The sequence below is a fragment of the Perca fluviatilis genome, chromosome 16, assembly GCF_010015445.1.
Source record: "Perca fluviatilis chromosome 16, GENO_Pfluv_1.0, whole genome shotgun sequence".
In the NCBI taxonomy this organism is placed as follows: Eukaryota; Metazoa; Chordata; class Actinopteri; order Perciformes; family Percidae; genus Perca; species Perca fluviatilis.
The window spans coordinates 33261287-33287399 of NC_053127.1; the positions used below are offsets into that span (position 1 = coordinate 33261287).

At 40.4% G+C, this 26113-nt stretch overlaps 1 protein-coding gene across 2 annotated transcripts in view; it reads left to right on the plus strand.

Annotated features, from left to right (window-relative positions):
- opcml (opioid binding protein/cell adhesion molecule-like) overlaps nucleotides 1–26113 on the plus strand; it is a 391660-nt gene that overhangs the window by 149694 nt on the left and 215853 nt on the right. Inside the window, exon 2 of one of the 2 annotated variants that reach the window (XM_039777409.1) lies at nucleotides 13694–13769. In XM_039777409.1, the coding sequence (XP_039633343.1) occupies nucleotides 13694–13769 (76 nt within the window). Of the gene's footprint in view, nucleotides 1–13098; nucleotides 13770–26113 lie in introns of those variants that run through there. The other variant, XM_039777408.1, reaches the window with a different exon arrangement.

Below are 26113 nucleotides of genomic sequence, written 5' to 3' on the forward strand. Positions count from 1 at the left end.
CATGAAGGTCTCCCAGACTATGAGAAATAAGATTCTCTGGTCTGATGAGACCAAGATTGAACTTGTTGGCGTTAATTCTAAGCGGTATGTGTGGAGAAAACCAGGCACTGCTCATCACCTGCCCAATACGATCCCAACAGTGTTTTTCAGCTGCAGGGACAGGACGACTGGTTGCAATTGAAGGAAAGATGAATGCGGCCAAGTACAGAGATATCCTGGAAGAAAACCTCATCCAGAGTGCTCAGGACCTCAGACTGGGCCGAAGGTTCACCTTCCAACAAGACCATGACCCTAAGCACACAGCTAAAATAAAAAAGGAGTGGCTTCGGAACAACTCTGTGACCATTCTTGACTGGCCCAGCCAGAGCCCTGACCTAAACCCAATTGAGCATCTCTGGAGAGACCTGAAAATGGCTGTCCACCAACATTCACCATCCAACCTGATGGAACTGGAGAGGATCTGCAAGGAAGAATGGCAGAGGATCCCCAAATCCAGGTGTGAAAAACTTGTTTCATCATTCCCAAGAAGACTCATGGCTGTACTAGCTCAAAAGGGTGCTTCTACTCAATACTGAGCAAAGGGTCTGAATACTTATGACCATGTGATATTTCAGTTTTTCTTCACATTTGTGTTTTTTTTGGGGGGGTTCTGTCAAGATGGGGTGCTGAGTGTACATTAATGAGAAATAAAATTAACTTTTTTGATTTTAGCAAATGGCTGCAATGAAACTTTAAAGGGGTTTGAATACTTTCCGTACCCACTGTAAGTTAGACTGGTAAAGAATCATTTTATCCTCAGCTGCACTTTTAGAACTTTTTATTTTTTTTTAACACAGAATAATTACCGTCGATTGGGTTCCCCATCCTACACATTGCTGCCCTGTCTCCTTAAAAATTATGTTCCCACACAACGAAACTGCATTCTTTATTACATTTTCTCTCGGTTAGTTTTTTTTTTTTTTTTCAGATGACAAATATGCTTCTAATCAAAGTCTGCATAGGGAGAAGGTCGGGGTGGATGGATGGGTCACACAAACCAAGGACTTTCACCCAGGAGACCACTGTTCATGTTCCTGTGTGAAACCAAAAGTCACCACTGTCTTATTTGAACTTACGTGCATAAGTTACTTATGTGGCCTAACTTATTTAAAGCTTTAGTGCGTAACTTTTTACATCCAAGCTATTGCCAAATGAGTTCAATTTTATTTATAGTATCAAATCATAACATAAGTTATCTCGAGACACTTTACAGATAGAGTAGGTCTAGACCACACTCTATAATTTACAAAGTTGGTTAGAGTTGATACAAGCTAATTAAGACTATCAGCTCCACACCACTCTCTCTGGATTTCTCAGTATGGCTATGTCCAGGGGGGGGGTGCGCGATCACGGATGGCTGGTATCATGTGGACACGCCGACAGTTTTATTTTCATTACTGAGAATTCAACATGGGGGCGACAGAGACTACACACTGTAGCTTTAAGGTCACATACGTAAAGTACTTCACCTACATACGTATTTTAACAACTATATTTTTTTATTCCTTATTTCATTCCATTCCTAAATATAACCCAGTAGTTTTCTTCCATTTCACGTGTTTAAAAGTGTTTAAAACCTGTAGCTGGAACGAGGACGTGTACTGTACAGTAAACCGGGACAAAATCCATTTCCCTCAGAACGTAATTGAGAAAGCAGTGTTGTTGTATGGGAACGTAATTCAATTAGGAGACAGGGTTGCACATCAGGATCTCCCATGGTGGAATTTGAGTATTGTATTGGGATGCACTTGAAAATAAATGTTAGCCTGTTTCGTCTTTATCATTCTATTTTACCTATTGTGCTGGTCAATATTAGCCTGACAAGCCAGACCCACATCAAGATGTTGGGTCTGGGAACTCACCATTGGCGGAGCTCAATCCGAGGGGCGGGATAAACGTTTTTCTTTCAAATTCCCTCTGCACGCAGTAGGATAGCGCTACAACCAGGCAGAGCAAGGAAGAAGGTAGCGGAGCTAGTTGATAGATTAAACTTTTGCCGTATCCGGTCGGCAAAACTCTGAACACATCGTCCTTTTTTAAGAATGACTTCAGTGCTGTTCTTTGTTCTTTTCTCAAAGAAAAGCTTAACTCCAAGTCTTCCAGAAGACCGCTGTTCTCAGCAGCAGCAGCCATAAGCCCCGCCCACCAACTCTATACACGGTGTGATTGGCCTGACCAGAATTTGGTTTTTCCAGCTCGCAAGCCAACGAAGAGTGCCTAGACCCCCCCTGACTGCAAAATAAATTTGCTGCCGCTACGGTGCGTCTAAATTTCTAGGCTAGGTCAATATTGCCAAATCATACCAAAATCCAGAAACCTAGTGGCAAATTGAAAAACATGATGTTGATGAGATGTTCTTCTGTTTCCAATCATCAGGACTTGCTGGGACTGATGATTGGATTAGTGGATTACTCTTGGTGTTATCTAGGGACGAAAAGAGTTAATCATTTAGTTGTTGAATGGTTGGAGCAGGAAATGGTGTATTTGAGGGGAGGTTTGCCTGAATGAGAGCTCTGTTTGTTTTGTTTAACCATCAAAAGAACATGTGGTAGTTGAATATTCACGTTGTGAAATTAGATTTATTTTTGTTAAGATGAATTTTGTTGGAGGGAATTATTCTACTGATGTTAATAATTTATGGTAATTATGTTTATTTCATAGTTCAAAATGTCCTAATTTTGTTTAGATGGGGGACTACACTGTACTGCTAATTGATTATGCTGGCAGAGTGATGCACTTTGAGTCAGTGTGAGTGGATGTATCATGTTTGCTGTCAGAGTCAGGCCCAGCGCCAGGGTCAAGGGACTGAGGGGGCAATTACAGTTGGAGAGGTGGCAAATCTTTGTTTAATACTAAAACTGTAGGTTCTAACCCTGCTGTGCCAATGTCGGCATTTCTTTTTTTATCCTGCATGTGGCAATAGAGCGGTGTTTTGACTAGATGCGAACAATTCCCTAGCACCTACCTTACCTTTTCCATGTGTTTGTGCATCATGGCCATAATATGAAATAGGAATATTTAGGGCAGATTGCAGGTCAAACAAAAATATATATAAAATAATAAATAATAATAAAAAAGCATATATATAATTTATATAATAAAAAAATATATATATATATTTTTTTTTTATTATATATATATATATATATATATATATATATATATATATATATATATATATATATATATATATATATATAATTAGGTGCCTGGTTAGCTCATCTGGCAGAGCGGGCGGCCATATATAGAGGTTCACTCCTTGACGCAGCGGCCGTAGGTTCTACTCCGACCTGCGGCCCTTTGCTGCATGTCATTCCCCCTCTCTCTGTCCTCTAAGCTGTCCTATACAAATAAAGGCCTAAAATGCCCCCCAAAAATCTTAAAAATATTTGTATCAAAATCAATAAATCATGTTTGCAAATTCAAATAACACAGTTATTTCACAGCAGTGTGTTGTCGCACAACTTAGACATCGAAGCACTCAGAACGTACAGTAGGTCTGCAAGACACAAACTAATAAAATCTATGAATAATTCTAACCAATGAGAGATGACTGCTTAACTCAACAAAATAGCATTAAAAAGATGATCAGATGGTCTCTCTCTCTCTCTCTCTCTCTCTCTCTCTCTCTCTCTCTCTCTCTCTCTCTCTCTCTCTCTTTCTGTTGATGAGTTTCCATTCTGTGGGTTGCTACAATGGAAGAAAATGAACTATGGCAGAAAGTTCTATTTATAACAACAAAAACCAAGCAAGGCTGAACTGATGTGATGGACAGTCTCTGTCTAGCTCTCATCCGGTCCATTCGGTACCAGGGACAGCGCCACGCGGCCCTATGCAAATAGTCAAGCTTCAAATATTGCATGAGGGAAATCTTGATGAAGATGTTTCATTACTGTTGTCTATATGACACTTGTATCTCGGCCATTATTTTACAAGCATAGTTAGTTTTGCTATTTTTCAATAGGGTAGGCCTACATAAAACTTAAAATGGGGGAGGCGCCGAGCCAGTCAGAGTGAAGAGGTGAAGGTGCTGAAGAGGCTGTCTCCGTGCTCTTACGTTACCTGCAAAATGAAGCTGTTATGCACTAACTATTTAACAGTTAGCTACAACAACCAAGTTCTTTCTCATTTCAAAACATTTCACAAAACTTGGACTGACCTCAGAAAGCCAGCCACTCATGAATAAGTTGCCTAACGCTGTTCGTGTGCCAGTGGAATCTGAGCTTCTGCAGATGACTGAATCCATTGAGTGAGTGCTCTTTATTCAGTCTACCCATGTTGTTGCTTGGGTATTAGCTTGCTATGGTCAGAGGCCGGCCCATTGTCTGCTAGCTCAGCCCATCCTTGCATGATATGAATGAAGATTACCATGGATTGTTTGAATAAACCACCCTGGGTCCGGTGCTAATGTGTCGCAGCAGGAAATTATGTGAATGTCACTGCATGTATAAGTGAAATAAATGAGAAACACAATATGCAAGGAAGAGCTGGACTGTATATGGCTGCAACCAATCAAACAGACAATGATTCAAGTGAAATGGCTTTGTTCATTGGAGCATGTTAAAATCAATATGTCTAAATCCTATTTTAGAGCATGGGTAGTTGATCTAGGCCAATAGTTTAGTTTTCTTCTTTTGCTCTCCCTCTATTCTAGTTTGTGTGATACATCAGGAATGATTCATGTGGGCTGTGCAACCAACAATGCCATTCTAATTTGTCATTTCTGCATGCTTGGCAGCTGCTCAGTGGTGGAGCTTTGGCAAGGTCACTGGATGTACCTGACCCTGCTGTAAGGCAGAACAATGAGGGTCAACAACGTAATGCACATGACATGGATTCAAATGGATTATTTTATCCTCTAAACACCACTGTGCAGAAGTGATTGCTGAAAATACTGCACATACCTGCGACTCTTCCTTCTTTCTTCTTGATGGTGTTATTAAATGGTCTTTATCCTCATGGTGAATTGATAGCAGATGCCACCAAGATGTTTGCTGCCTCACTGAGGGGGGGAGAGGGGGGTCTGTGAACGAGGGCCCTCAGCCCACCCCCTCCACATACCCTTGACTCCAATTAAGACCACATATCTTAGATTTTGCTGAGGTCAGGGAGGGATTTTAATTTAAAAACCATTAAGACGTGCACATAGTCAGGACTTGTGTTGCATGCCGGGCAGATATAATTTTAATTAAGTCTTATCTTTACCCAATTTCTCCGGCACAAGACATCATCATAATTCCTCAAAAACAACCTCGGAATAAACTGCTGCTCATATGTTACAACAAGTAATGACCTGCAAACATCAGGCTTTTTCTTAACGTAATGCCTAATCATTCAAGATTCAAATACATTATAGTCATTATATGAACACAACAAAATTAAGTTGGTGGCAATCAGTGCAGCAGCAGTAAATGCTGTACTGTACAAATTGAATTCAGGGTAACTATGGTTTTTAGCTGCTGCCTTGAAATGGTGGGAACAGAAGAAATGGGATATACACACAGGAGAGTGTGGATAATATATGTGCTTGTTGAATGAATAACACCCCAAAGTCCACTACCATTCTAGTGAAGTTTTTGTGTTCTTGCAACTACCAGAAAGTGGGCAATGAAATCTTGAGAAAGCCTAACACATGCTAAGAGGTAATTTTCTTGTTGACACTGCATTGTGCACTGCACCTAGTACATTTATCGCAAAGAAAAATACTTTATTGTGAAGTCAATTGTACGTGAGACAAGATTGATGAACACACAACAGAACGCAGACTCTAGCCTGCAAATACCACCAATGCTTTCACCCCTGCACAAACATTTGATACCAGATAAGAACAATGCCATGTGCCACCTGTATCTTTCCCAGTGATGCCATCCAAAGCCTTCAGTGCATTGTCATTTGTTGCCTCCCATCCATTATCTTAACGCTGTGCCAAATTGATGTTAAGGTAAAGAAATTATCTTGTTCAGTCTTCTCATGAGACTTAAAAGCTGTCTGAGTAATTCTGAGTGCTGCTGTTAGATGCACGACAAAGTGCCACTCACTTCCCCAGTGGCCAGCATCCCCTCCACGCATACAGATATAGACTGGGAGAAGCAGCGCAGCAGCACATCAGTAAACAAAGCCAATGTGGTTTGGTGGAGTTCAGACCCCCCTTATCGCAAAGGTTACTTGCCTCCTCACCCTAACCACCAAACAAACACATGAACTGAAAATAAAGTAAATTACCTGTCTATTATATATAATATATAATAATAATATAATAATATTATATATAATTACCATCTATTTAGTTTGTATAAAGTGACACCTTACAAAAGCAAGGCCTGAAGACTCGCAGGAATCTTTAAAGCTACATTGTGTTAGAATTTTTCCCATCTAGCGGTGAAATTGTATATGACAACCAACTGAATATTAATTTCTAGCCCTTCTTATTCCGAGCGCATTTCAACTACTACGGTGGCTGAACCCGAAATTAGCTCTTAGTATCTCCATTGTTTACACGCAGCTGTTCTAGCCCCTCCAATTGGTCCTGTTGCTTTGCCTGTCGCGTTATCGTTTTAATTCTCTTTTTCGCTTCCCTGGCGAGTAATCTCCCCCTAGCATTCGTCACGGTGCCACTGAGTTTAAAAGCACGAAAGGCGGAGGTATGTCCCTCTTTGGCTAATGTATTTTAAAGATGGAGGCGCAACATGGCGGCCGTCATTCAAGCGACTCGCTCGAATCGCTGAATGATTCTGAATGGCAGATTCTACGCTTACGAGAATACTTTGATTAGTTGGTGGAAGTAATTATACATGAATGAGCACATATTTGTAAAAGAACAAAGGGGTTTTTGCTAAAAATCAACTCAATAAAATTACACAATGTAGATTTAAAAAGGCTTAGAAATCTGCCTTTTTTAAAAACGTTTACAAGGTGGTTATGTAGCTTTTAATTAAATACATCGTTACAAATCTTTCTAGGCAGAGGTCAATGGCACATTTCTTTTGTGATAGCCAAATGAAGCGTCATAAAGCTTTGTGAACCGTTTTCTTTATTATTTTTTAGCCCACTAGATGGGGTAGAAGGGTTTAAAAGCACACTGCATTGTCATCCCTTGAGCCTTTATTTCCCTTTAAACCAAGAGCGCCATCTAGTGGGATCGTAAATAAATAATAAATAAATAAAATGGTTCACAAAGCTTTACGAGGCTTCATTTGGCCATCACAACATTTGTTCAACATACGCCCTGACATTTTGAGGGTTCATGAATTGAAAAAAAAAAATTTCTAGGTGAATGAATTTCATTTCAAACCACAGCATGTCACTTTTCTTTGTGAATTCTGACAGGGAACATGCAGCTGATGGACACACTGATGTATAGGCTGAATCTTTGCTTATGACTTGGTACTATTGGCTATCACATACAAGGTGGTTACGTGATTTGGGATGGTGATGTGAGGGTGACAGCACAGAGTTGTACCCACATGGCTGGGGGAGCTGTGGCAAAAAAGAGCTACTAACTCCCTGTTCCTCCCCTAAAATGTGCAATATCTATAGTTTTTTTCTGGGATGGAATAAAACCTGGCCAATTGTTTGCTTTGTTGTTACGTAATCAAACAAATGTAAGAATATGCAACATGTAAGCATAAATATCATAAAATAAAGAAGGTCTTGAAACAAAATGTTGACATATTCCAAAAACATACAAGCTGTCAGGGCCCTGGGGCTGTCGCATGCTTTGTTTGGTTGAAAACCTAGCATTGGCTGCACACTGGCTGATGTTAAGGACACCTGAGAAGACCTCCACGGATATTTAACATTTTTAGACCCAATTTGAGACCCAAAGCAAGATGATATTTTCCCAAGGTCTGTGTCATTCAATAAGTGAAATTCTAAAGAGGGCTGATGTTTTCCCCAAACAGCACATTTCTGGAGTTAAATAATCTGGAACTAGACAAAAAGTGTTAAATGGTTAAGTTTTTGGAGTTTATTTTCTAACTGAGACTACAGCTTGTGTTTAGAGGTAAAGGTACTCTTTGGCGGTGTTATATTTCCGTGTTCATTCACTGGGTGCTGAGGGCCGAGATGTATTGATCATCTTTAACGCGGCTCTGTTGCTGCGCCCAGCAGTCTTAACTCGGACTTCGTCATGAGGCAGGTTATATGTTACGCTGTCAGTGTAATATATTAGTGTATTTTTTCCAGAGATGTTCACAAGTCATTTTTTGGAAGTCCAAGTCGAGCCTCCAGTCTTTGAGGGGCAAGTTCAAGTCAAGTCTCAAGTCTTTTGCCACGAGTCCAAGTCAAGTCTCAAGTCTCTGGCCATCTGATCTGTCCCTAACACTGTTAAATCTTATGAATTCAAAGCACGTCCTGTAGCTACCATCCATACAGTACAGTATCAAAATCAGTTGTAGGATAACTTTATGGGGTCTACTTAACACATTCTTCTAGCCCTCGGACCTGGTGAAATATTAACCTAAGTCTGTCACATCATTTTGCACTTTGCGATGGTTAGCTTGTTACCTGTGATGATATATGCTAAATATAACATCTCTTTCACTCAAAAAAATGTCTAATGTCGAAGTGGAAATCAAGAGAAAAGTGGCACCAGTTACAGAACAACATGCAACTCATGGTCAGTCCAAATTACGCACAATAAGCAGTTTGAACTCACTGATCTAATGCAATTTATTTTCTAAGTGTTAGTAGGCTCAGTGCAACTGAGTCCAGCACAAGGGAGCCCCGACTCAGAGGAGGAGAGGTTAGTGAGGCCACCGTCTCCACGGCAGGTGACGGATCCGCTGCGCCACGCATGGATGAAATAATGAAATAGTAAATAGGACTACAGCAACAGAAATATGTGCAGAATTAAGACAGTCAAGACAGTTGGTGGACCTGGTACACCTTGTTCACTTAATAGCCTACAAATCATCCACGGGATGCCACACACCTTGCATGTAGCTGTTCTCTTACAGCCACTGTTTACCAAGTTATTGAAAGCAAAACTAATGACAAAAGGCACAACTCCGGGAGGACTTGGTGTCGCCATCGGCAATGCATTTTTGGCAAAGGGCAGGGGACGTGCAGCTCGTCATATGTTTCCCCAACGTATATGCGGCAAAAAAAGAAAATAGAAATACATGAATAAATTTAGATTTTAAAAGCAATAATTGCATGAAAACAGGTTGTTGACGAGTCTCTTTTGGGACGAGTTGCAAATCAAGTCTGAAATCAGTTTGTGCGACTTACGTGTGACTCGAGTCTGAGTCCCCGTCTCTGATTTTTGCTAGAATGAACTTGCTAGCTTTAGCGGCCAAAGTTAACAGTAATGTGTAATGCTTTCCCTTAAACTTGTTAGTTAGCTTCTTGCATTTTACTCCATGATTGTGTGCATACAATTCACATATTCATCACTACTTCTGTTATTGTGTGTCTTGTTAGTTAGTTAACGTTAGCGTACAGTGTTTCTAGTTCTAACATGAATTACATGCATTGTTTCCCTTAGATTAAATTGATTGAACAATTCAATTCAATTTCAATTCAATTCAATTCAATTCAATTTTATTTATAGTATCAAATCATAACAAAAGTTATCTCGAGACACTTTACAGATAGAGTAGGTCTAGACCACACTCTGTAATTTCCAAAACCCCAACAATTACAGTAATTCCATCAAGAGCAAGCATTAGCAGTGGCTATCGTAACAGTGGCAAGGAAAAACTCCCTTTTAGGAAGAAACCTCGGCACGACCCAGACTCTTGGTAGGCGGTTCTGACGGGCCGGTTGGGGGTGTGATGAACAGTGGCGTAATAGTCACATTAAAGGTCACAGGTGGCGTCGAAGGTTATCGTGGAAGTTCATGTCATAGCAGGGCACATCGTGTCATACTGAGTAGTGCTGTCCCCTATACCGGATCCAGACTACTCTGCTGAACATCATAGCAAGCGTTACAGGATGTAGCGTGGCGCTGCCAGAGCATGGGTGGATGCGGCCGGATGCAGCAGGATGCGGCCGGAATTGCAGAGAATCGCAGAGCATAGCTCTGCGAAGAAGAAACATAAGGACTCGGGGAGTAAACTCCCCAGAGCTAGATTAGTAACAAGCAATTCTGGGACAGGATGCATACAGAAGTAACAAGTAGAGATGAGAGAGCAGCTCAGTGTGTCATAGGAAGGAAACAGCATCCCCTGCAGTCTAGAATTGTAATAGCATAATAGCTTAACTACGAGGAGAAGCAGGTGGGCCGGGTTAGGTGGACGCTGCAACTCCTCACTCCCTAACTATAAGCTTTGTCAAAGAGAGGAGAAGGTTTTCAGTTTACTCTTGAATGTGGCGACGGTGTCTGCCCCTCGAACCCAGACTGGAAGCTGGTTCCACAGAAACCGAGGCCTGATAGCTGAAGGCTCTGGCCCCCAGTCTACTTCCAGAGACTCTAGGAACCAACGAGTAGCCCCGCATTCGGGAGCGCAGTGCCCTAGTGGGACAATAAGGTACTAAGAGCTCTTCTAGGTATGATGGTGCTTGACCATTTAGAGCTTTGTAAGTCAGGAGGAGGATTTTAAATTCGATCCTAGACTTCACAGGAAGCCAATGCAGAGAAGCTAATACAGGAGAAATATGATCTCTTCTCTTAGTTCTCGTCAGAACACGTGCTGCAGCATTCTGGATCAGCTGGAGAGCCTTAAGGGACTTATTTGGGCAACCTGATAATAAGGAATTGCAGTAATCTAGTCTAGAAGTAACGAATGCATGGACTAGTTTTTCAGCATCATTCTGAGACAGGATATTCCTAATTTTGGCAATGTTACGAAGATGGAAAAAGGCTATTCTTGAGGTTTGTTTTAAATGGGCGTTGAAGGATATATCCTGATCAAAAATAACTCCCAAATTTCTGACAGCAGTGCTGGAGGCCAGGGCAATACCATCCAGAGTAGCTATATCTTTCGAAAACGAAGTTCGGCAGTGCGTTGGTCCTATCACAATAACTTCCGTTTTGTCTGAGTTTAACATCAGGAAGTTGTGGGTCATCCAGGATTTTATATCCTCAACACACGTTTGAAGTCTTGCTAACTGACCACTTTCATCTGGCTTAATTGACAGATATAATTGGGTATCGTCTGCGTAGCAGTGATAATTAATTGAGTGTTTCCTAATAATATGTCCTAGAGGAAGCATATATAAGGAAAATAGAATTGGTCCAAGCACTGAGGGTTTGGAGGGTTTATCGTTAATGTTAACAAATTGGGATCGCTCAGAGAAATAAGACTTAAACCATCTTAGTGCAGTTCCTTTAATTCCGACTAAGTGTTCTAATCTCTGTAACAGGATTGTATGATCAATAGTGTCAAATGCAGCACTAAGATCTAGTAAAACAAGAATGGAGACAAGTCACATTGCACTTGCTATTTTATCTCATCACCCCTACTTATCTTATGTCCTATGATGTTGTGTTGTGTTTTTATTATTAAAAGTGAATAGAAGAGCTCTCCAAATTCCGCTGTACAATGGACATATCTATACAAAATCTATTTATCTATCTGTCTGTATGTCTGTCTATCATGTGTGGGAATGTTGACAACCACAAGGTGATGAAGACATGCCTGTGTTCAGCAAATTCACCTTTGTCATTTTGCATGATGGTTTTTATTTTGGTTGAGCATGAGACTTCGCTGAAAGGTGCAAATAAGTTTATTCACCACACAGCACAAGGTTGAAATGGACAGAGTCTTTGGCGATTAGACTCCATCGCTATGTAGATAGTTTTATAAGGGGTAGAGAAGCCATGAGTAGGCATGTCCCCCCCCCACACACACCAGAGGGGTCTTGATTCTAGAGAGGGAGACATTGGGACATTAGCAAATGGGTGTGATTCACATTTTCATGTTGGGTCAGGGAGTTGTCAACATCATTGGCTGTATGGGACTGCTACTTTTTTCGAACTTGTACTTTACAGTAGGAAGCCTACAGGTTTAAAGTGAATGGATAACAGTCTACCACATGATAACAATCCATTGCAGAGAAGTTCTCTTTTTTATCTCACGGCACTTCTGTACAGTGAACAAGGCTGTTACAAGGTTTGTACTTAATGCCTTTTTCTCTGAAGAGATAATGAAATATATAGCGATGTATCGACCACACAATTTAACAAATGTTTAGCTATCCTTAGCAGCTTGTTTGAAATGTGAATGTACTGTCTGCTGTTATATGTTTACCCTGCTAAGACAGCACTTCAAAATGTAACCTATGCATGCAGCATGGAGACTGTACAGATGTTAATTAAAAGCAAGACATTTGTAGTAATCAATATGGTCTATTTTTGCAGTCAATCAAAAACCTCTTTAATCTTTTGAAAAATTGATTTCAAGAGTGTAAAAGGAAACATGCCTGTAAGTAGCAGTAAGCTGTCTGGATTTCCCCTGAAGAGATCTGAGGAGCAGTTAACCGTAGTCCTCATAGAGCTTAAAATTCCAACACAAAGAAAGAGGAAAGTGACGGACATCCGGCCAAAAAGAGTACAATCCGGCTCCCCGGCCCCTCCCAGTGGAAAACGGGAAAAAAAAAAAAAAAAAAAAAAAAAAAAAAAAAAAAAAAAAAAAAAAAAAAAAAAAAAAAAAAAAAAAAAAAAAAAAAAAAAAAAAAAAAAAAAAAAAGAAAGAGAGAAAAAAAAAAAAAAAAAAAAAAAAAAAAAAAAAAAAAAAAAAAAAAAAAAAAAAAAAAAAAAAGAAAAAAAAAAAAAAAAAAAAAAAAAAAAAAAAAAAAAAAAAAAAAAAAAAAAAAAAAAAAAAAAAAAAAAAAAAAGAAAAAAAAAAAAAAAAAAAAAAAAGAGAGAAAAAAAAAAAAAAAAAAGAAAAAAAAAAAAAAAAAAAAGAGAGAGAGAGAGAGAAAGACAAAGAAAAAAAAAAAAAAAAAAAAAAAAAAAAAAAAGAAAAAAAAAAAAAAAAGAGAAAGAGAAAAAAAAAAAAAAGAGAAAAAAAAAAAAAAAAAAAAAAAAAGAGAGAGGAAAGAAAAAAAAAAGAGAGAGAGAGACAGAGAGAGAGAGAGAGGGTGAGAGAGGACTTTCAGGAGCTCTAACCTACTTAGAAAAAGACACTGAAGCCTTTTGCTTTGAGTGTAGCCTGCACATTGCAGCTTTACACAGTGTCAAGACGGAGAGAGAGAGAGAGAGAGAGAGAGAGAGAGAGAGAGAGAGAGAGAGAGAGAGAGAGAGAGAACCATAGCAGACTCGGCTGATGCATCTCTCCCAGAGCATCCATTTCACGGCGCTCGCAGTTTGAAGCGGAGGAGACGGTGCGCATTTCTCCGACGAACACGGTGCTTTCCTCTCCTCCGAAGTCAGTTTCCTAGAGCGGCTCGCGGGCGGAGAGACACTTTTTTTTGCTGCGTTTCTTCCCCCCCCCCCCCACTCCCAGACACGGACAGTATTTCATAACAACCCTGTTTACTTGGAGCGAAAAGCACCTCGTGCGCAGTTTCATTCGGCGACACTGCGTCTCGTTTGTGGAGTGGAATCGGCGACCCGCAAGCTCAAGGCGCACACGGAATATCCGACGGTTTCAAGTTTTCCTGGAAGTTGCGCAGTGACAGAACATCATGGGAATCTGTGGCTGTTTGGCGGTGCCTGGGAAATGCCTCGTCGTCCTCGGACTTAAACTGTTATTCCTTGTACCTGCAGGGGTTCCAGCCAGAAGCGGGGATTCTGTATTAAAGGACAACATCACCGTGAGACAGGGGGACAGCGCCGTCTTAAAGTAAGTCTCTAGCATCATCACATCACTAACAGCATCTCCTCCGGTGCGCAATGGAGACCGACTTGGGCTTTACAGCGTTTGTGTTCCAAACAGATAACCAAGCGCAACGGTCCAGGAGTTACTAAAGGTCATCATAACCTATGTATAATGCTTTTTCATATGAATCATAACTACTGATGTAACTACGGGCATTACGCGCGTGCGATGTGCAAGTTGTATGGTGCGGGACTCATCTGTGTTTAGCCTCCGTGCTCATTGCCCTTGACTGTTATTGATCCGGTTGCTTAATGTCTGGTTGAGGATGCACACATACTCCCATCCAGCCTTGGGAGGGGTTGTGCACGTATTGATTTGAGTATGTGATATAAATGCAATTATGACTTCAGGGCTGTTTTTCTTATCCATACACTTCTTGGAATGTTTTGGGGGACTGGATGGATGGAGTCTATTTCTGGCAGTTTTTTTATTTTTTTTATTTTTCATTGTTAACCCTTCATGACAAATCATTATATAATCTATTATCTATAATCCAGGGCTGCACCCTCTGCCCTTTTTGGTCTTAGTCACTCAGATTTCTTTTGTCCATTAGTCATTTTAGTTTTTTTTCATGCTGATTGATTTATTTCCAAGAAACTTATGAGCCCATCTCTGGCAAAACACAAGCTCCAAGGTGATGCTTTTGCATGATTCGTGTTTGGAGAAACTCAGTTTTACAGGTCGGTCGATTCAATCAACTAATCGATTAGTCGATGAAAATCATATGAGTGTTAGTGGACTAACATTTCATTTAATCGAGGACAGACCAACTATAATTCTATTCCTATGAGGACTTGTCGTGGTTTTACAGTGGCCATATCACACTTAATCATATATATTTCAATCTCCAGTTCTATCATAATATCCCTGCACAGGGTTTACTGTGTGTCTTTATCACATGTAATGGTGTTTTGTTATCTTCTCTTTCCTCACGGTGATATGCCCATTTATTTGTGTCTATAAGCTGCATGTTTGCTGTAGTTCTTTGTACAGAATAGAGCAGGTGTGGCACTACGACTTCAGAATCCATTAGAAAACATGTGACAAACACACACGCACAGACACACACACACAACACACACACACACACACACACACACACACACACAAACACACACATTGGAGTCAATCCCAGCTCATGAAGGTAATGAGAATCAATTAAGAAAAAATAGAAATGGAAAAAAAAGATGTACATGAAATAGAAAATCAGCATCACAGACAGCAAGAGGAAATGAAAACAACGCAAAGAATCAAAATGTATGCACAAGTGTAAGGTTGAATAAACGTGAAGCCACAACATATGCTCAACAGTTACACACACGTGCATGGCGTTACAGATTTTAACAACAGTCTTGATCAGTAACTTAAGTATGATTTACAAATGATGTGCTATAAAAGCAGCCAAAATGCAAGTTTGTACAGATATGAATGTGACTAGTTGTTAATGGAGTCACGTGATGGGCTGTACGACAGGCTGTACGTTGAGCGTCTCACGCTGTTAGTGCAGGTCATACAGTTCATCTGGCTCCGAGCCGGCTGAGATATCAGCTATTTAGACAAGAATAATTGTACAGTTTAATGACTGCTGGCACAGACGAGCAGCTAAACAGCTCACTGTTGCACCCTGGGTAGATGAGGTGAAAGGTGATCATGTGCCATAGCTGCTCCAGTTCAGGAGGGGGGCTGGGGGGTGGGGAGGGGTTGAGGTGCTGTCCAAGATGGAGTTTAGATTTGTCCTCATCTTCTCTCCTCTGCTCCGTGCAGCCTCAGAAAACCCAGCCCGTCTTTCTCACCACTTTGTTAAGCTGGCCTCCAGTGATTAGCAGAATTATTATTTAGCCAACAAAATGTGACCATCATAAAATTTTGGCAGCAAAACGACAAGTTAAGATTAGAAAAAAGATTGTGGTTTGGGTTAAAACACCTGTCGTATTCAGATCCTTTACTTAACTTAAATTACTAATACCACACTGTAGAAATACTATGTTACAAGTAAAAGTCCTGCATTGAAAATGTTACTTTAGTAAAAGTATGTAAGTATCTTCAGGAAAATGTACTTAAAGTATTAAAAGTAGAAGTACTCCATGCAGAACTCTCCTCCCATTGTAGAAAGAGTAAAGGATCCAACCAGTTGTGTGTTTAATGGTCTCATCATCTCAGCTGGACTTGTAGGCTGTTATATTGTTGGCTAGTTTACTTTAGAATCAAACATCAGATTTTATAATCTACATGGGTTCTGTGTGCAGGAATCTTAATGTGTAAAGTCTGAAATGTAGCGGAGTAGAAGGAGAAAGTGGCATGAAAAGAAAAGACTACAGCACTAAATGTACTTAGTTACATTCCACCCCTGCCCTTAAGCAGTACTCCCGGGACAGGAACGCCCGTTTCCTGGGTAAAAGTCTTGTGTTTTCCCCGGGACACAAACTCAGGTCCACCGCTTGGAAGCCCTGTGTTTTACGACACACCAATCCACCTCGACCTCCTACCTATACGTGTACCAGAGCACCCTTATACAGCAGCAGACGAAGTGGTGTATACAGCAATTAATACGTAGAATTAAAGTGCATTACTCTTCGTAGCTGTATGTACGAATTGTTCATGAGAAACTTCTGAAAGGATTGCACCTGTAGCGGCCGACAGGGCTTATTTGGCAGGTGTTCTCCTTTTTATTTGCTTGAACCAATGCACTCCACAGTAGAGGAGTCATCATATCACTTGTGGAGCAGCCGTGACCCTGACTTGAATCTTAAAAGGAGAGGTGTGAAGACTGAACTCGAAAGCTGACAATACAGTTAGCCATCCCAGTGCTGCTCTGCAGTGTATCCAATACACTGCCCTGGAGGAAGATGATCTGTTGCCTGTCAGTGAGATAGTCCCTCCATAATCCAGGAAAGCATGCTATCCACCTGCATCGCCTTGCTTGCTCCCCAAGCAGGAGGGGCTGGATGGGGTTGCATGCACCAGAGAAATGAAAGGACATCATTCCCATGCTTCTGTGGGTGGGAATAAGGACTGTGGAGCTACTACATGATAGCATTGTCCGCACATTTGACAGCCAACTGGGACATGCCTGGAGCAACCTGGGGCTGATGCTGTGAGGGGCTTTTCTGAGTCCCTCATCACCCAAGTGGCAGTGATGCAGAAGCTTGGAAGGGCAGCTGGGCTGCTCAGGCTGGCACTCACAGGGTCCCAGTGGGGTCTTAAAAGTCTTAAAAATGTCTTAATAATATTAGTTAAAGGTGCTGTATGTAGGATTGGGAAGATCCAGGACTTAGCCAAAACATTTGAACATCGACAACTTCTCAGTCCCTCCCCCTTTTCCGCTAAAGCCCAAAACAGTCTCCTAAGCCCCTCCCCCCACAAGGGAGAATTAATGCGTGTGCATGAGCAGTGATTGACACGCAGTTAGACCTGGCCCTGATTGGTGCATCTGAACAGGGAGCGCTGGATTTTTGAAAATCCCACTACAGGCTGTAGGTGGAGCCAGAGGAGCCAGATTATTTTTAATGACCTGCTTCATGTAGTTCTACTGGAACAGAGGGTCAGTTTCAGCAGATATGACAGAAAGTTTTTTTATAAGTCTTACCTACTGCACCTTTAAATAAGGCCTTAAAAGTCTTACATTTCTTTAGAAAGTCTAACATTTGGTTCACAAAGGTAAAATTTGTATTGTCCTTTCATCAGATTAAATAACTCCATTGTTTCGTCACAAAGCATGTAGGTATTGAGAACTACAATAAAATGTTGTATTAAGTACTTGGTAAACAGTTATTTTTATAGCCTAAAATCCCTTTTGATATTCCATATTAACTTTCATTCTAAATTAGGGCTGGGCGATGTGAAGAAAATGAAATAGCTCGATATTTTTGATCAAATTCCTCGATATTGATATTGCGACGAAACTGTAGGGTTGATAATTGAAGAAAATTACCTCACTTGACTTTAATGCAGCCTGTTAAACCAGGAAAAGACAACACTTATGTCATATTATGATATGCAAAATCTAAGACGATATCTAGTCTCATATCACATTATTGATAGAATATCAATATACTGCCCAGCCCTATTCTAAATGGTATTACAAACTAGGAATCGACCGATACCGATTATTAGTAGTTAATGAAACCGATAGCCGATATATTTTTTGAACCGATATGCATACACTGTGAAAATGTTAAAATTAAGATTTCTGAATGTTACAAACTCCAACACAAAACTTTGTTCAATGCTTTAAGCAATGATTTAATAAATGAGAAACTTTCAACATAACACCCAGTAACAGAGAGTCAGACAGTGTTGTTGGGGGGGGGGGCATTAAGTCAGACTCAGTGGGGAGTCAAACCGGAGCAGAGGGACAGAGGCAGAGCTGTAGCCGAGCCAAAGTAGAGCACTCCTTAACTTTATCGGTTATCAGGCAAATAAAACACAGATACAGTTAATCTACAAACTGCCAAAATATGGCTTGATAATCAGCCAGGGGCCATAATCGCTCTATCCCTATTACAAGGGTCTTAAAAAGTCTTAACTTTACCTTGTGGAAACCTGGGGGTACCTTGACTCAGGGAGCTGGCTCAGGAGCAGGAAGCCCTGAAGAGAAGGGCGGAGGGGGGGTTGACCTCTGACTTGATCAAAACAATGGGAGGAGTACGGCCAAATTTGGTAGGCTCTGCACTATTGTCTGAAACTACTCTTTTCAAATAAATTACAAGAACCTGCTTTTTGCCACACAAAAATGGCTCTAATATATGTTATATCACCATTTCTGCTATTTATAAGTCAGTGTCACATTGCCATTTGTGTGTCATTACTTAGGGTTAAAATGACTTTAAATCTCCAGCATAAAAGTTGTCAAAAGATTTAAGAGATTTAACATGAATACGCTGCTGTCCTTCCACCCCGTTACAGTTAGCTGTGCTATAGTGTGCTATAGTGGCGCTGAGAGCCAATTTTCAGAGGCTCGTCAAGGCTTACATGTTTTTAGGCCAGGGAAACTACAACGATAGTGTGTCTTGGCAATATGTTTTAATGAAAGATTGTTGCATCTGAGTGATTTCCTGTTGCTGGCAAAATTCCTGGGGTGCTTTTTCATTTCTACAGGGCTGTATTATTAAGGCAGTCAAGGGCAACACAAAGCAGAATCATTCTCACATAAAGAAAGCCACTGCCAACAGGAACGCAAGCAGATGTGAGCGGCAGAAAAATTAGAATCATTCAACACAGCTTTAGTTGCAGTGTTACATTTCATTTCAAAAATGGAGACCGCCTGGAAAAATTAAAAAATGCCTGGATTACAAGTTAGAGGAACAAGAGACACCAATATTAAGTCAACATATTATGCACACGTGTACATGGAGCGTGATTTTCAGGTACTGGTAATTTAATTTCATTCATATCCTGACCATCCATGAGTCTGTGTGAATAATTGATTCTAATTCAATCAGGAGAGACTTCGTTTGCAGATATGCAAAAATATTTATTGTACAATTGTATGATATTGAATGTACAAAGTCTTTTGGAGATTGGACTCCATCGAATTAATCTTCTTAAAGGGGTAGGGAATAGGAACATAACCCCCGATGGAGTCCAGACACTGGTGGCGGCGGTGAAGAGACCAGAGACTGGACCGAAGAGGCAACGGAGCGGTCAGCCGGGAGAAACACAACTACCGGAGGAGGCAGGGGAGGAGGAGGGACGAGCGCTTTGCCTGAAAAGACAGCTGACAGCACAAGGAGAGAACAGATTTAAAGCAGAGTTGTAAGGCTGTGATTGGCCCTTGAATCTCGTGGTCGAGTCTGATTGGTTTAACTGACACGTCACTTCTTGAACAGCTGATTTGATTTAAGAATGGAGTAGTGACTGGGGTAATGACGTCTTCCTGAAAGAATTTGCGCTGAGCTTCATTTGGCTGGGATGTTTCCAGTATTTGTGTCATCGTGGCCGTTGTAATAAATATCGGAGTGTTCACATAATAATGATTAGCAAAGTCTCAGCAGAATTAGTATTGTTATGCAATATCTAGCCTATAACCGTACTAATATCAAACAGTTTCAAATAGTATCAAATTAAATCAAATAGCTATGCTGATAAAATGAGAAGTCTATAATATGAAAATAATTTAGAAAAATAGGCATTATAATCTTGTCAGGTAATCTGCATGAATAAAACCCATGAATATTTTATGAATGGAAATGTATTTAGAAAGCACACCAGTGTGATATGTTTTTTGATAAACCTCCACTTTTTGTGTCTTAGTTTTCATTTTCATTCCAGTTCGAATAGTTCCATTTTGATTTTGAAAAAAGTGTTATTTATTTATATCAATTTAAATTAGTCTTTCATTTGAATACATGTGAAAAGTCTGTGATTACATCCCGAGCACTGAGCAACGAATGTTATCTCAAGGTTCAACGTTTTTCAGGCCAAAGATTTGTTTTTTTTAAATGGGCATGCTTTCAGATGAACATTATTTTTGAGAGCAACCTTGATGTTTGATTTATTTCCTCCCAATTTCGAATGCCCAGCTTCTTCTTCTCCGCCGCCATCCTCATCATTTCTTACTCCTCTGTGACACCTGCACGTGGTGATGGTCAAATGGAGCTTCACGAACCACGGTCTTTATTGTCTGAGCTCACTAGATTATAATCTCTGTTAAAAAAAAAAAAAAACGGTTAAAGGAATGGCAATTCAGTGTGTTTTCAACCCTTTGTTGAACAGAGAGCGCCATCTAGTGAGCTCAGAAAATAAAGACCGTGGTTGGCAAAGCTTCATTTGACCATCGCAGGAAGCTTCATGAACCATTTCTTTATTTCCATTCTTATCCTTGCCTGTGAGCTGGGTCACAATCAATATGTTACAGTTGATTTGAGTGACTACTCTTAAGTTTAGGTAATGCACACGTTCTGTTCAGTACAGTAATATTGCACTCATCAAAACAAAGTTACAAAGTGCTTTACATAGCAAGCAAAGAACACATAAAACATGACAAAGTAACATAAAAATACAACAATCCAACAATAACAGAATAAAAACTACAATCAGCTGAATAAGGGAAGAGCTCCGTCCCCCTTTAGCCTTCTGCCTTCAAGAGTCTGTAAAAGATAATGTTTACTCTGGTTAAAGGCATTGCAGCTGTGCTCCCTATTGGCTGTAGCTTTTATTTTCTGAGCCCGCTACATGCCACTCTCTGTTCAACAAATGTTTGAAAGCACAATGTCACTGAATTGTCATTTCTCTCTCTCATTTTCTTTAAACCAAGAGTGTTATCTAGTGGGCTCAGAAAATAAAGAAAATAGCTCATCACTAGTGACTGGCGAGATTGATGGGATCGAAATGATGTGGTGAACTATTTCACTTTAGTGAAATTAAAGAGATTGTCCTCCGAGAAATATGACTAAACTCAACTTTTATACTTCAGTCTTCAAGGACACTGAATACTAATGAAAACTCGTTGGGCAAAACACAAGTGCTTCACACTGTGCCCCCCGCCCGCAGGTCCACCCCTCACTGTGCAGGTTCCCCGACCCACAGAGTCACAAGTGCAACGACAAGGACAACAACCCTTGCTGGCTTTCAACCCCTGGTCATGGCCAGTTTTGTGTATTGGAACGCTGGAGGTTTTTGACCTGTAACTGCACATGGGGAGAGGACACAATTGTCTTAGCACCAAACATTTTTTTGCATGTGCTCAGCCACCATGTTTGAGCCACTTTGACTGTATGGAATTGTAAGTGTTTGTGGTCATACCACCTCTCCTGCCTTATCCTCATCTGCTGGGACAGTGGATGACAGTGTAGTGACAAATGGATTTCGTAGGACTGACCTTTCTCTGCTTGCTAACCACAGACAGCGTGCACCAGCCATGACTTGTATTCCTCTGTATTGAGACAGCCACTGCCAGCATCCTGTAGAGTAGTACAGGACCTGGACAAAAATCTCTCCATTCAGCTTTGGGTTACAGCAATCCAGCTTGCATCCATTGTGGCTCTGATCAGACACAGAACTGAAGCCTGGTAGAAGAACAGGTGGGAAATCCTGTTTTTTTTATAACCATTGTCCTTAAAGGGAACAATACCTACCACTCAAACTGAATGACAGCAAGGCTGTCTTATAGCTAGCCGCCAACTCCCAATGAGGAGCAGTACACACGGCTGTGTCACTACTGTTCTGCTGCTGCTTTAGGACAGGTCTGAACATACGAACTGAAGGCTACTGCTTTCCCTCAGTGTCGCTGGCTCCTCTGCTCTGTCAGTGGCATGGCCTTTATAATTTGGCTCTCTGTGGCCCTTCTCCCAGGTGGACAGGTTAGCACCAGGGGTGGCTGGGGTAATGTGAGCTGACCCTTGGCACAGTCCCTGTCTTATCCTTGTAAGCCAGAGTGTAGGGGTGTAAATCACACGTTTTATCACAAAATTATATTATATTGATTCTTTGGACACCGATACAATATTTACTGATATCACAAAGTCTGTCACCAATTTTGATTAAATTCAATTCAGGGGCTTGTGATCAATACACAATCAGTTACATTTATATACAGTAAATGTACAAAAATCAACTAAAATATGATTTGACAATTTCATTACTAAGCTCTTCCAGACACAAATTAAACACAGATTACTCTTTGAAGAACTATAAAGTGGGAATTTCAAAATAAAGGCGCATCTTAAAGGTGACCATATATATCGATATTTTCACTTTGTATCGGTAATATTGGATTGTTGAGGATTGAATCGATATATTTATCCAGATCAATGTATCGTTACACCCCTACCAGAGTGTGGAGAGCCGAGTGGAATGGCAGGCCTCTCCGAGTCACAGTAGATTTGATGCCCCTTGTTTTGAAGAAGGGTGTGATTTGAATTGCTTCCTGTGCCAATAGAACCTTTAGGGAATGCGGGAAATGGGGGGCGAGTGTGCTGCAGCCGTAGTGATCACCCAGCTCTGTGTTGAGTGACTTTGGCAAGCGAGCGTGTGTGAGGACAGGCTGATGCTGCAAAGAAAAGGAAAACATTTTTTTTTTTTTTTTCCTTCTCACTCAAAAGAAAAAAAAAAATTTTTATGGCTCCCAAAAAAAAAGGCCCTTTTTGGGTTTTTATTTTTAAGCAGCCTTCTGATTCCACGTGTTACTTATCAAAAAAAATTTTTATCTATTGACAGATCATTTCATATTCCAACAGGGCTTACCCCCACGGGCTTAGGAAGCATTGCACATGTGGTCGGGACATGGGTGGGGGGGTCTGGGGGTGATGAATGCCATTTCCTGTGTTCTGGTGCCTTTTAACAGGTGGTTTGATACTTTTATCTTGCTATACTAGCATGAGAAAAAAGATGGGTACATTTCGTTACTTCCACCCAGAGGAAGTGGTCGGCCCCAGATCACATATTTGAAGATATTAAAAAGTACAAAAATGTATTTGATGAATAATTTAGAGCCATCTTTAAAGATATAGTAAGTGATGTTAGTCCATTATACTTTTTGTCAAATTCAGCGAAGATCTCCTCATGGTCACCTAGCTCTGTATTTTCTGTGTGCGCTGAAAAAATAACAGCAAGGAGTGCACGAGCCAAACAACACTATCTCAGCCATTTAGCAACAGGCACCGACAGTTGATGGTAGGGGGGGAGGGGGGAGGCAGCATGTGAAAGTGCCACCCGGCCAGTAGTTATCTGTCTGTGAATCTGGGGGGCAGAGTTTTTGTATTAATTTGGCAGTTGAGTTCAAATATGAACCATCTTTGTGCAGCATCGCTTACTGCACCTTTTATAATAACCACTTGTTTATTTAACCCTTGTATGGTGTTCGGGTCTGTAGGACCCATTTTCAATGTTTGCTAAAAGAAAAATGATGCTATTTATTATTTCTTCTAACTCAAACTCATTGGCCTTGGCTCATTTTCTGTGAAGAACATAAACAATAACTTATTTTCAATGACTGCACACGGTACACCCCTCCTACACATAACTATTGCATATGAGGTGTTCGGGTCCACTGGACCTGAGTGTAATCAATGTGTAATAATTGTTAACTGTGTCCTCCTCATAACTGGGCCTGCTGTGTGTGTGTGTGTGTGTGTGTGTGTGTGTGTGTGTGTGTGTGTGTGTGTGTGTGTCTGTCTGTCTATGTGTCTGTGCATCGTTGTGTGTGTCTGTGCATCTGTATGTGTGCGTGTGCGGGAATGTTGTCTTTCTGCACCTGCTGTTCCCACACAAAGTTACAAAATTGTTACATTTCACCTGTTCTGATTAAGTTCTAAGAAATAAGCACCAATAATGATCAAAAATCTTCTTTCTATTTTTATACCTTTTTTATAATTGAATTTCCTTGTTTTCTCACAAAAAACGAAAATGATCATAAGATCATAAATGTGATCTCACAGGGGTAAATGGCAAATATGAACCATAAATGATGTATCTATAATTGGTAATTGAGCTAAAGTAAACATATGTTAAGTATTTTTATATAAATTGTTATGGCTGTATTGATTTAAAAGCCTAATAATGTGGTGGGTCCACCAGACCTGGGAACATTGGCTGTGTAACAAAAATATGAACACCACACAAGGGTTAAACTTGAGGATCTCTTTATGCTTTAATGCAATTGCAATTCCTGTTAAATTTGTAATGCTATCAAATCAATGAGTGAAGTGGAGAGGACAACAGTGACCCTGTGTATTCTCCATTAAACTACATTCATCTTCCAATCATTTCTACTACTATGAAGAATCACCAGGACCTGAGGCCGACGTCTCAAACCACTCCATCAGTGATGCAAAAATGGCAAAGGCTAAAAATGTCAAGGCAGCTTCCTGAGTAAGATATTTATAACTTACAGTTTTTTCCAATTGCTAAAACACAAATTTGCAAACTAGGCTGGTTTTATCAAAATACTTAACACAATTCACAAAACCACACACCCAAACTGTAAAATACCTCATATATATCCTGCAAAATGAAGCACTGCAACCAAAACTACATATAGCATTATCAAAATCAAACTTTTGCACCAAATGGCACACACTTCATTCATATTACCAGATTCTTGTCTAACCAACTACACACTGTTGGGCATAATGAAAAGCGCTCTCATCTTTAGCATGCTTTGCCATAATACTAAAATAGTTCAAATTGTAGAACATTCTTCAGATTGTTCACATGCACAGACATATTTGCAGATACACACACATGCTGTTGAAACTTTTATTTTATTTATTTTTCACCAAACAAGTCAGTGCAACATATGCACAGCAGATATATGTACATTGGACTGAACAAAAATATGCACACAAAACACAGTAAACTGAAAGAGAAAATGTGCAGAAAACATATATATATATACATATATATATATATATATAAAAAAAAGAGGCGCTCACCTGTGGTCTTTTCATAGTGCTTACTTCCTGATTGAAGTGGTAACAATTAACCATGGAGGTGATTGGCCAGGTGGCACATACATTGGCCAATTAGCTCATGTAGTGTCATTTTGTATGGTGGTGTTTTAAAATGGCAAACTTGACTTTATGTTAGATTGTTCTGTCTTATGCAGAGAACCGTGTTCAGTGTACTTAAAAAGTGCCATTTTGAAAAGAAAAGAAAATGTGTTTAGACTTTTGGAGACTTGAGAAGAGGTTTTGCTCTCTGTGTGTCAGTTTAAATAACATTTAGTGTGTTAGCAACTGGAAAAAACTGTAAAGAAAAACGTGTGCAATAGTGCACCTTTCACCTTCACCTGTCTCTCAAACACACACACACACAAACACACACACACCTTGGAGAGCGCTCTGCCATCTCTGACCTCAGTCCTGACACTTGTGCTACTGAAATGCATAAAGTTGGCGGTTTGCGGGTCGGGTCGGGCAGTGTGGCTTGGCTCTCGTTACGGGCTCAGGTGGGTGCGGGATGCGCATCACTACAATCCGCATGAATATTTAGGGGAACATTTCATGAGAAAAAGGCATCAATATAGCAACCATCTGCTACCTTTCATGAAAAGCAATAGTCTTGAATTCATAAGTGGCATAGGTTTGAGGAATGTGTGTGAGCAGATCGGTTAACGGCGCACTTGAGTGTATGTGTCTGTGTGCGTGTGTGTGCGTGCTTTGTGAAAATCTGTCTAGCAGGTAGCAGTGAAACTGTGGCATGGAGTTTCTTTTTTAATTAATTTTTTTATTTTGGATCAGCAGTGTAGATTACAAGACTTGACATGTGGAGTGGTATGGAGTTTCATTGGTTTAGGCATTCTCTCAATAAGCAGGTGGAACGGATTTGATAATGAAGCACTGGCACAGCATTTTGAAGAGGGCAGAGTG